Source organism: Rattus norvegicus, chromosome 1 (genome assembly GCF_021556685.1).
Source record: "Rattus norvegicus strain SHRSP/BbbUtx chromosome 1, alternate assembly SHRSP_T2T, whole genome shotgun sequence".
NCBI lineage: Eukaryota > Metazoa > Chordata > Mammalia > Rodentia > Muridae > Rattus > Rattus norvegicus.
In genome coordinates, this window is record NC_141534.1 from 87,238,123 (window position 1) to 87,250,738 (window position 12,616).

The 12,616-nt window shown below is 39.2% G+C and overlaps 1 protein-coding gene and 2 pseudogenes across 1 annotated transcript in view; all 3 read right to left on the reverse strand.

Moving 5' to 3' along the window:
• The window catches only part of LOC148007251 (sulfotransferase 2A2-like), a 65,918-nt gene extending 62,929 nt beyond the window's left edge, over nucleotides 1-2,989 (reverse strand). The window contains exons 1-2 of the mRNA XM_087606694.1: nucleotides 2,829-2,989; nucleotides 1,273-1,481 (exon numbers count right to left, since the gene is read on the reverse strand). Of these exons, the coding sequence (XP_087462820.1) occupies nucleotides 1,273-1,481; nucleotides 2,829-2,964 (345 nt within the window). The 5' untranslated portion in view covers nucleotides 2,965-2,989. The remainder of the gene's footprint in view (nucleotides 1-1,272; nucleotides 1,482-2,828) is intronic.
• Ncl-ps2 (nucleolin, pseudogene 2) overlaps nucleotides 1-12,616 on the reverse strand; it is a 425,843-nt pseudogene that overhangs the window by 397,996 nt on the left and 15,231 nt on the right.
• Nucleotides 8,753-10,164, reverse strand: LOC148007254 (signal recognition particle subunit SRP72 pseudogene; annotated as a pseudogene).

The following is a 12,616-nucleotide window of genomic DNA, read 5'->3' on the forward strand; positions in this document are numbered from 1 at the left end:
TGAGAGTACACATGGATCAACCCATGACTCTGGCTACATATGTAGCAGAGGATGGCCTTGTAGGGAGGGCATCTGGGGAAGAAGAGGCCCTTGGGGCAGTGAAGTCTCAATGCTCCAATATAGTGGAATATTATGACATGGAATGGGGAGCGACTCTATGGGTGGGTGGAGGAACACTATCATAGAAACAGGGGGAAGTGTGAGGTGGGGGATTTCCAGTGTGGAAACCAGCAAAATGGTAACATTTGAAATGTAAATAAAGAAAATGTCCAATAAAAGTAAAGGAAAAATATAGATATATATCTATGTAGGAATATATAAATGTAGGAATATATTTATGAATGTATATGTGTGTGTATGCAACATGAATTATTAAAAAACAAGGCAAATATTTGAAAGAAAGGGGGAATATGTCAGTATTTTTGGATGGGGAAAGGGGTAATGAAGTATGTAACTATATTTCATTATTATATTTTAAACATAAAAGAAATAAATTAAAATAATCATTCTTCATAATTTTGTGCCAATTATTCTAGAACTCATCTCTTTAAGCTTCAGTTCCCTAGCCAAACATTTACCAAATCCAGATAAGACATATGCATATATTTGAATAGTCACAAATTCATTGTGACATTTTAAAGAGCGATCATTCTAAGTTTGTCTTTGTAGTTTCAGCATAAACTATTTATAGATTCTATGGCAAAGGGACTTAAAAAACTTTCTTATTAACTAGGAGCTATGATAGATGAGAAGGTGGATATGTCTGAATTCTACTTGTCATTCTCATTAAGTTTCATGGCAGATTCCTGTGGCTACTAATCTCAATAGATAGCTAGACACAGCATAACACTGTGTGTACAACTAACCTTTGAACATTGATGCCTTGTCAGGCTGCTTTCCTATGAGCAACTGTGTCTTCAGTGATTTACCCACACAGAGCTTGGGGTATGTGTTATAACTGGATCATTGACTTTGATGAAAAGAGTACAGTAATATTGCACTATATGCTAAAGTTTGAACCCTGCTTGGCCTACACATGTAGTTTCTGAATGTTCTAGTGTGATATTTCACGTTCTTTCTTAAAGCGCCCAGGATCTCTGTGTGATGCTCCACAGCCTGATAGTCTAATTTATTCTGAAGAAAGGAAAGATCAGCATCACCTAATGCATAAGAATCCCACCTTCATACTTTTGTAAGATCTCCAAGGCTTGTCAGGGTAAAATAAGTTCACACAATATTAGTCAAAGAAAATCTCAGCCATTGGACACTGACCTTGGCCTTGGAACTGAAGAGAGACTTGGAGAAAAGATGCATGGGAAGATGGGAGGTCATGAGTCGTGGTCCTTCCATTTTGGTTAATTTATCATATCCTGAACCAGTCTCTATCCAGGGTGAGCGATCCCAGATGGGCATAGATTGGATCCACTTGGGATCTCCCTTGGTCTGAATCAAGCAGACAATCTCGATCAGCCAGTTCGTTCCTGAATGAAAAGAAAAAAAGTCACTCATTTGAACAGTACTGCAAAAAAAAGCCTCAAGTAGAATATATACCCATAAAATTTAAAGTGTTGCCCACTTTCAAGCATATAGAGTAGTGTTCACAGTATCCACATTGTGTGAGTGCAAAGTGTATTCACTCAACATTAATTTCAAGACTTCATTTTACAAAACTGAGACCCTATACACAGTAAACACCAAACTGCCAATGGATTATCTGCTCCAGCCCTGGGGCACCATCATTCTACATTCTGGTGGAGTGAATTTGACTTTTCCAGATATTTCACAGTGATGAAGTCATACCATCTGTCCTCTAAGACTACGTTTCTGATTTTAATTCATTGCCATTTGTTGGGAGCGGCTAAAGACGGCACTGACATCGAGTGGTCGTTTGTGGTACACCACAAAGCGTGTGTCTTTGGCGTTATCTGGCATTTACAAGGCCAGAGTGATATTCATGCTAATAAGGCATTTCATACTCCACCAATCCCCAGAGGACAAGTTTACAACCACTGTTTGTATTGTATTTAAGGCGAGTGCCTTTGTTCCCCGGGGTTCCTCGAATCAACAATGAGGTGTTCCTGCAATAAAGGCTGTTAAGAAGAATCCAACGGTGTCGCGTCTTCCTTGCTGGTCGAGGTGGGCGCTACAGCCATTGAGATGCAACAATGCTGCAATGTATGACAATATTTCTTTTTAGGATGAATTAATTCCCTCATGTACATTTACCACACACAGTTACATTTGTGTTTATGTGTTTGTTTGATATTGTCTGGCTTTCTTTTCCTGGATTCCCACTGCTTTTAGATTTTCTGTGTCATTGTGATTTCAATATCAGCAGTCTAATATTTACCCAAGTTCTGTACTTCTTCCACAGTGCAAACATCCATTCCCCAAACCACCATATTGTCAATTTTTGATTTCTTGAGTTTTCAGTTGCCAGTTCGTGGACAAGGTCCATGGAAAGTCTACATGGCACTTTCCTCTCCTCCACATAACCTCATATACAGTCCTTTTTCTCTTGATGCTCTTTCTTCTTTTTATTCTCATCACTCTCCCTATTTTCTATCTCTTCACCACAGATATAAATGCATTTGAGATTCTGATTCAGGGTATACTCTCATTGTTCTATTGCCACAGCTGATCAACTCTCCTCACATAGGTCATATGTGAAATCTTTCTCTGAGTGGAACACACATAAATCTCCATTCCCACAAACCACTTTACACATTGGATATATAGAGGACTCCACTACTCGCACAAAACAAATAAATATCAAAGCTCTAACCTCCTTTATACGATTCAGAATCAGTCTTACTGAAGGTCCTTACCTGACTTGGGGTAAGTCAATATGATCAAGTCGTCTTCTTTTACCACAAACTTCTTACAACTATTTTCCAGAATTTCTTTGGAAAACCAAAAGGCAGGAAAAGGTATTCCTTCAAACCAAGTATAGTCTGACATCATGAATAACTTTTAGTATTCCAGCCCTTGCCACCTGTTCTGTTTATAGCAAATGCTGAGAGGTAAGATTTATAGTGCAATTAAAAAATCATTAACATTCTCTAGTCTCTTGTGAAACTAGCTACTGATAGGAATAAATAAATATTGTAACACAGAGACAAGGATTATTTTATTGAGCAATTTGAACTCATACAAAGAACATTCTGCTGCATTTGTGCGCCCAAGTTCATGACCCCCGAACAGAAACTCAGAAATAATAGGACATAAAATTGCAGGATAATTTAAACTGTATTCTAATACAATTTAGCTTTTAGAATGATTTCAATATGCAGAAAAGTGACAGTGATCATACAGAAACTTTTCATAACAATTTATTTAAATTATAGGTACTTTTGAGAAGCTCATAGTACATTAGCTGCCTTTCTTCTTCCCCTCAAAGCCCTCCATCCGTTTCTTATATTTATGATCTCCTCTTTAATATTTTTCTATTTATATATGCACACATATAACACATATATAGTCAATCTACTGAGTCCATTCAGTTGGGCTTGTATGCTGAGGTGTGTGGTTGAGATTGGAAAATTAATGCGGGATTTCATCTTCAGAAACAGTTTATTCTCCATGTCTTAGCAACCACTGATATGGTGTATTTCTTCTTCTAGGGTATAACCATATAGAATTTTTCCTGGCCTCTTTTGTGTGCCTAATCGTGCTATTATGCTGATTTGTTTGAATAACTATACTGTAACAGTTCCTGTGTCTATTTTCTCTGTTGTGTCTGAGAGACATATTCTACAAAGAGGAATCTTGGGACACTGGAGGATGTCTGTACTGTCCTCTCTGATGTTTACCTTGACTCCTAGGTTTAAAGGATATATTGAAGCTGTACTACTTAGGCTTAGGCACCTTGCTATCAATTATTAACTCCATTTTAGCCCATTGTACATCTATGGAAGAGTCTCCATATGTTGTAAAAAGAAGAATAAAATTTACCTGTGCATATAAGAACAAGTATTTACAAAAGAACTGGAAATTATACTGGTTTAGTGAGTTTCTTGGGTTTTTGCTCTTCCAGTACAAGCTGGCTGCCTACATTTTAAATAACTTCCCTCTTTTAAAAACTATTTTATTGTATTTTTAATTGAATATTTATTATTTACATTTCAAATGCTATTCCATTTTCCAGGTTCCCATGCATAAGACACAATCATATCCCTCCACACTTCTTACTTTAGTGTGCTCCCCTTCCTCAACCACCCTCTCTTCCAGCCTCTCTGCCATGATTTTCTCCTACATTGGGGGGGTACAGAACTGGCAGTACCAAGGGCTCTCCTCCCATTGGTGCCCAAAAAGGCCATCCTCTGCTACATACGCAGCTGGAGCCATGGGTCTGTCCCTGTTTACTCTTTGGGTAGTGGTATAGTCCCTTGGAGATCTGGTTGGATGGTACTGTTGTTCTTATGGGGTTTCAAGCCACTTCAGTACCTTAAAACCTTTCTATAACTCCTCCAATGGTTACCCTGTTCTCTGTTCAATGGTTTGCATTAGCCTCTGTATATGGCATACTCTGGCTGAGCCTCTCAGGAGACAGCTATATCAGGCTCCTGCCATCATGCACTTCTTGGACTCGTCAATATTCTCTAGCTTTCGAAGCTGTATATATAAGGACTGGATTCCCAGGCGAGTCAGCCTCTGAAAGGACATTCTTTCAATCTCTGCTTCAAACTCTGCCTCCATATGTCCTCCTATGAATATTTCTGTTCCCCTTTTAAGAAGGACTGCAGAACCTGAACTTTGGTCATCCTTCTTCTTGATCTTCATGTGGTCTGTGGTTGTATCCTTTGTAATTTGACCTTTGGGGCTAGCATCCACTTATCAGTGAGAATATAACGTGTGTGTTTTTTATTGCAATTAGGTTACCACACTTGGGATGTTATTTTCTAGTTCTATCCATTTGCCTATGAATTTAATGAAGTTATTACTTTTGATAGCTGAGTAGTTCTCCATGGGGTAGATGTACCATATTTTCTGTATCCATTCCACTGTTGAAGGGCATCTGGGTTCTTTACAGCTTCTGACTATGATAAATAAGGCTGCTATGAATATAGTGTACTATGTGTCTTCTTATATGTTGGAGTATCTTTTGGGTATATGCCCAGGAGTGGTATATCTGGGTCTTCAAGTAATACAATGTCCAATTTTCTGAGGAACCTTCAGACTTATTTCCAGAGTGGTGGCTGTACCAGCTTGGAATTCCACCAAAAATGGAGGTGCATTTCTCTTTCTACACATCCTCACCTCCATCTGTTGTCAGATGAGTTTTTGATCTTTGCCATTCTCACTGGCATGAGGTAAAATCTCAGGTTTGTTTTGACTTGCATTTCCTTGATAAGGATGTTGAACATTTCTTTAGGTACTTTTCAGCTATTCAATATTTCTTAGCTGAGAATTCTTTGTTTAGCTCTGTGTACCATTTATAATAGGGTTATTTGGCTCTCTGAAGTCTACCTTCTGGAGTTCTTTGTATCTATAGCCCTATATTGGATACAGGATGGGTAAAAATCTTTCCTCAATCTGTTGGTTGACATTTTGTCTTAAAGAGAGTGTCTTTTCCGTTACACAAGTTTTGCAATTTTATGAGGTCCCAATTGTCAAATCTTGATCTTAGAGCATATGTCATTGGTGTTTTTCTCAAGAAATTCTCCACAGTGGACATGTGTTCGAGACTCTTCTACACTTTTTCTTCTATTACTTTGAATGTATATGGTTTTATGTAGAGGTTCTTGTTCCACTTGGACTTGTGCTTTGTACAGGGCTATAAGAACAAATCAATTTGCAATTTCAGTATGCTGATCTCCAGTTGAACCAGTAGCATTTATAGAAAAGGAAATCTTTTTTCTACTGGATGGTTTTAGCTCCTTTGTCAAAGATCAAGTGATCAGAGGTTTGTGGGTTCATTTCTGGGACTGCAATTATATCACATTTATCTAGGTGCGTGTCTCTGTACCAATACCATATAGTTTTTTATCACTATTGCTCTGTAGTACATCTTGATGTCTGGGATGGTGATTTTCCACAGAAGTTCTTTTATTGTTGAAGATAGTTTTTGCTATCCTGTGTTTTTTGCTATTCCAAATGAATTTGCAAATTGATCTTTCAAACTCTATAAATAATTGAGTTGGAATTTTAATGGGGATTGCAGTTAATCTGAAGATCGCTTTTGACAAAATGGCCACTTTTACTATATTAATCCTGCCACTCCATGAGCACCAGAGATCTTTCCATCTTCTGAGATCTTCTTCAATTTCTTTCTACAGAGACGTCAAGTTTTTGTCATACAGATTTATCACTTGCTTGGTTACACTCACACCCAGGTATTTTATGTTATTTGTGACTATTCTGAAGTGTTTTGTTTCCCTAATTTCTTTCTCACCCCATTTATCCTTTAAGTAGAGGAGGGCCACTAATTTGTTTGAGTTAATTTTATACCCAGCCATTCTGCTAAATTTGTTTATCAGGCTTAGTATTTATCTGCTGGAATATTTGAGCTCACTTAAGTATACTATTGTATTATCTGCAAATAGCGATATTTTGATTTCTTCCTTTCCAATTTGTATCCCTTTAACCTCCTTTTGTTGTCTGATTTCTTTGTGAAGGTCTCCAAGTACTATATTGAATAAGTAAGGGGAGAGCTGACAGCCTTGTCTAATCCCTGATTGTAGTTGAAATACCTATAATTTATCTCCATTTAGTTTGATGTTGGCTATTAATTTGCTGTATATTGCATTTCCTAAGTTTAGGTCTGGGCCTTGAATTTCTAATATTTACAAGACACCTAATAAAAAGGGGTGTTGAAGTTTGTCAAATGATTGTAAGATTCTAATGGGTTGCTCTTGTGATTTTGTGTTTGAGTTAGTTTACATAGTAATTTACATTGATTGATTTCCATACATTGAACCATCCTTGCATCGCTGGGATGAATCCTACATGATTATGATATATGGTCGTTTTGATGTCTTCTTGAATATAGTTTATGACAATTTTATTGAATATTTTTGCACCAATATTCATAAAGGAACTTGGTCTGAAGTTTCCTTACTTTTTTGGTCTTTGAGTGGAGTAGGTATAAGCATAATTTTGGCTTTATAGAAGAAATGAGCTAGTGTTCTTTCTTATGCTATTGTGTGGAATAGCTTAGACACTGTTGTTATTAGGTCTATTATGAAGGTTGGATAGAATTCTGCACTAAACTGATCTGGTCCTCAGCTTTTTCTGTTTGGTTTTTTTTTCACACTCACCACTAGTTTATTTTAATATTTATTTTAAAATGTGACACAGTGAATGAGGTTATCCACATAGTTTTTTATTAATGCACCCATGCACACACGCACACACACACACACACACACACACACACACACAGAAAGAGAGAGAGAGAGAGAGAGAGAGAGAGAGAGAGAGAGAGAGAGAGAGAGAACTGGTTAAAGACTTCTCCCCAAATAGTTACTAGAGTGTTAATACAGATGAAGTTTAGATAAATAACTTATTTGAAATGAGGTTTCTGTGGCTTAGCAATGACAGTATTAAATGCTAGCAATGCTAACTAAGAGGACTATGTATGTACTTGACCACGATGTCTTAGAACGAAATTCTCAAGGTTTAGTACACCAAGATTCTGTTGGTCCGCTTAAGCAAAGGAGGTGCAATCCTAAACACTAGTCCTGTAGCAGGTATTCAGTCCTCTGGAGAGCAGTGTAATCCTCCTTAGACGCCACTGCACATACTGACTATGGCAAACAGAAAAGCAACCCCCATTTCTAATTCCATGGAGCAGGAGAGCCTTACAAAAACCCACTGAAGACGTTTCAATAGATAATGCTCCGCACAGCAGCACATTTATTAACAAGAACAGAGTAACTTACCACAGGAAATATAGGTGTGAAATGAATGATACCTCAGGTGGCATAAATGAGTCCTAAGCATGGGGAGGCACCCGTGTGTGTCTCACGACTGCTGAGTGTGACAGTGGCCTGCTAGCAATGAAAGACGAGAGCAGCATTCAGGCCACAGAATGACTGCAGACCACGGCACTTTGAAAAAGGTAATGATGGTCATGTCCCATAACCAGAAGGGGGAGCCATCTGATTATTAATGGGGCCAAATGCTCCTGTGAATGTCAATACCACCTGACATTGTTTCCTCTTACGATAAAGAAGCCAACTTTTATGTTCTTGATAGTAGCCATTAAGTGTTCTGATTGAGAAGCCCGAACCCATTTGCCCTCAGAACCCTGGGTCTAAGAGTCAACTACTTGGAACACTGATACAGTTTCTGAGGTCTTCAGTGGAACTAAATCAACATGTTAACATAATCCGAAATTGAAAACGACAAAGGTCAAAGGAGTCAGATGTGCAGAAATATACACACACATACGTGAAAGCGTCTCAGTTCCAGTATCACAGGACAGAATTTATGGTTAAGATTATTTTAGACGGCGAGTCTGGCCACTTGGTTACTCAGATCCTTTTTCATCCATGATAGCTCTAAACACATACTTGGAATACTCAGAAGGTTCCACGTTTAGCCTTGTAAGACACAATTTAAGGTGAGACTTGATAGGAGCATGTATTTTCCCACAAGAGAATTTAAGCCCCGCGAACCCTAAAAAGCCTGTCTTTGTCTTATGCTGCCATCTGCAGGCCTCTCCCTGGAAAGCTATTTGGTACAGCAGGCCAAGTTTGATTAGGCAGTTTGAGGAGGGTGCTGCTTTCCCATCTGAAGTGTAAGAAATCATTTCAGGACTATGGGGATGGAGGAGGGACCTCTGTGCTTCTTGCTGTGTCACCTTTATTATGTCCCTAATGTCGCTGACACTGGGTTAAGAACTGCCTGTGACAAGTGTACTGCCATCACCAACCACTTTTCCCTCCTTTCTTCTTCTTCTGTTGCTGCTTCATTTTCGTTGCTGGGGCCCCTGCGGGTTTCTGGTATCTTGGGGGTACAATGTTACTTGTAGAGGAGGCCATCGTTGCCGCACTGCCGGGTCTTGGGGAGGTGGGTGGGCTGCTCACAGTTTTACTGGCGTCCAACTCAGAGGAGGCTCCTGCGATCGCTCCCTGTGTTCCTTTTCCGATCTGGTCCTTCTTTTTGCCCTTCTTTCTTCCTCGGTAGTAAGAGCACTCTCGCATTGGTAGCCGTCTTTCTGGATCTGGGGTAACTTTTGGGTCATAATTCTTAGGCAGTTTTCCTTTCTTTTTCTTCTTCTTTGTCAAATCTCCCTGTCCTTGTTCCTTTGGTTGATTATCTCCAGTAACTTTTCCACCCTTCTTCTGAATGTATGTAGCACCAGGAGAATTCTCAAGAGCCTCAACATCTACCTTTAGAGACATACTATCCGATGAGGGCAGGTGTTTACTAAGAGCCTTTGCTTTCTCTGGATCCACAAGCGAGTAAGCAGAGATAAGCTGGGCTAGCGTGTGAATATCTTTTGAATTTTGTTTCCACAGCTGCTCTAGGTCACTAACTGCCTCCTTCTTCCGTTCATATTTGAGCTTGAACTTTGCAGCCTCTCTTATCAAGGACAAATGAGCAGGGGACTTGGACTGATGGCTTTGATACCACTGGATAGCCTGTGTGAAGACTTCAATGGCACTCTCAAAGTCTTCCTCGTGGCTGTACATGGTCACCAACGCGGATACCATGCCTGACTTATGCTTTAATTCCTCTATGCTTCTCAGTATTAGGCACGCTTTGGAAATATTACCTTGGGAAATTTTCAATTGAGCCATGGTAAGCTTGATTTCAGCTGCATTTTCTGGATGTTGATCAGAAAATTCCTGAAGCAGCTCTATTGCCTTTGTATGCTGCTTTTCACGACAGAGCTGGGCAGCTTGGATCAGCACAGGCAGGAGATGCTCAGGACTCTGGGACTGCAAGCTAGAAGCTATTTTTCGGCACCGTTCTGCCTGGTTTGTATACATGGCAAGCAAAGCCTTGTTGAACTCTATGGCTTGAAGCTGTCTCTTGGAGAGCTTAAACTCCACTCCTTCTGCATTGGTTAATTTCACTTTCTTCTTGGAGTCAAAGACATTTTGGTCCTTATTAATGGTAATGATATTATATGCAATTACAGCAAGAAGTGCCACATCTGTTGGCTTCAGTTTTATTATCTGATTGTAAAGCTGCAGAGCCTCCTCGATGCGCCCCTGAAGCTGCATGATGTAAGCCATTTGATCGTGAATGATGGCCAGCTCGGTCTGAGGGTCTTCCTCAGTCCCATCTGAATCTTCTGAAAATGAACGGCAACAAAGATCTTCAGCCTTTTGTAGGATTTTCATTGCCTGGGTCAGCTGGCCTTGCCTTATCAGTGCACACGCAGCGTTGTAACAGAGTTCGTGTGTGCCTTCTTGGAGACCTAAGTTCTCGGGAACCACTTTTTCCCAGTTGCTTTGAGCGGCAACGACCGCTGACAGGTTTGTCTTCCTCTCCTCATCGTAGTCATACTGGGAGTTGCGGACAAGATCTCGGTACACTGCCAGGCACTCATCGTAGCGTTCCAGGCGGTACACAACTTGTCCATAAAGCTCCTTCAGTTTGTCTGTCTGCTGGTTGGCACTTTCTATTGTCTTCAAGGCATTCTCGATTCTGTTCAACCTGTACTCGCAATATGCCTTCTCAAAGGACAGAGAGTTATTGGCTAACACTTTGGTGTGAGTATTGATGACATTCAAGGCTTCTTTGAAACTTCCATTCTGGATAAGGCAAACAACTTTACAGTGCAAGGCCGTGACATCATCCTTGTTGATCTGCAATATTTTGTTGACGGTCTTGAGGGCACGCGAGAAGTCGCTGTTCTGCCCATAACCGTTCACCTCACTCCACAGCGCGCAGGGACTGACACCCCACCGCTGCTGCCGCTCCCCATCTTTGAGAAGGTGGAGGTGGGGCTTTTTTTGTTTGGGAAACATTTAGTAATTGCTTCTATTTCCCTAAGAGTTTTGCGATTGTTTAGCTGCTTTATGTGATCCTGATTTAACTTTGGTACTGATGTCTGTCCTGAAAATTGTCCATTTCATGCAGATTTTCCAGTTTTGTTGAATATAGGCTTTTGTAGTAGGATCTAATGATTTTTTTTAATTTCTTCATATTCTGTTCTTCTGTCTCCCATTTTATTTCTGATTTTGTTAATTTGGATACACTCTTTGTGCTCCTGGTTATTGTGGCTCAGGAATTTTCTATCCTGTTGATTTTCTCAAAGAAGCAGCTCCTTGTTTGGTTGCTACTTTGTATAGTTCTTTTTGTTTCTACTTGGTTCATTTCAGCCCTGAGTTTATTTCCTGCCATCTACTTCTCTTGGGTTTATTTGCTTGTTTTTGTTCTAGAGTTTTTGGGTGTGCTCTCAAAGTGTTAATGTATGCTATCTCCAGTTCCTTTTGGAGGCACTCAGAGCTATGAGTTTTCCTCTTACACCTCCTTTCATGATGAGCCATAACCTTGTATATCTTTCTTGTGCCATTTTCATTAAATTCTAAATTGTCTTTAATTTCTATCTTTATTTCAATTTGTCCAAGGTATCTTTGAGTAGAGTGTTGTTCAACTTCCATGTTTATATTGGTTCCTGTCATTTTTGTTGCTATTGAATACAAATATTAGCCCATAATGATCTAATAGGATGCATGGAATTATTTAAATCTTCCTGTATCTGTTGAGGCCCGTTTTGTAACCAGTTATATGGTCAAATTTAAAGAAGCCACCCTGAGGTGCGGAGAAAAATGTAAATTCTTTTGTTTTAGGATGAATTATTCTATAAATATCTGTTAAACCCATTTGGTTCATAACTTCTTTTAGTTTTGAGATTTCTCAATTTAATTGCTGTTTCCATGATCTATCTATTGATGAGAGTAGGGTGTTGAAATCGCCTTACATTACTCTGTGAGATGCAGTGTGTGCCTTGAGCTTTAGTAAGTTTTCTTTTATGAATGTAGTTCCCTTGCATTTTGCATATAGACATTTAGGATTTATAGTTCATCTCGGATTTTCCCTTGAATATGAATTTACCTTCATTATCATTTTTGATCTCTTGGCTGAAGGTCGATTTTATATGATATTATAATATCTACTCTAGCTTCTTTCTTGGGACCATTTGCTTGAAAAAAATTTTTTTGGCTTTGAACACTAAGGTAGTGTCTATAATTGTTACTGAGTTGCGTTTCCTATATGTAGCACAATTCTGGGTCTTTTGACCTGTCCCGTCAGTTAGTCTATGGTTTTTTATTGAGGAATTGAGTCCATCAATATTAAAAAAAATATTGAGGAATAGTGTTGCTTCCTCTTATTTTTGTTATTAAAGGTGGAATTATGTTTGTGTGGCAGTCTTATTTTGGTTTCCTAGCAAGGAGTTTATGTTCCTGCTTTTTCTAAGGTATAGTTTCCCTACTTGTGTTGGAATTTTCCATTTCTTATCCTTTATATGGCTGGATTTGTGAGAAGATATTGTATAAAGTTGGTTTTATCATGGGATATCTTGGTTTCTCCATCTATGTTAACTGAGAGTTTTGCTGAATATAGTAGCCTGGGCTGGCATTTGTGTTCTCTAAAGATCTGTATGACATCTGCACAGGATCTTCTGGTTTTCATACACGCTGGTGAGAAGTCT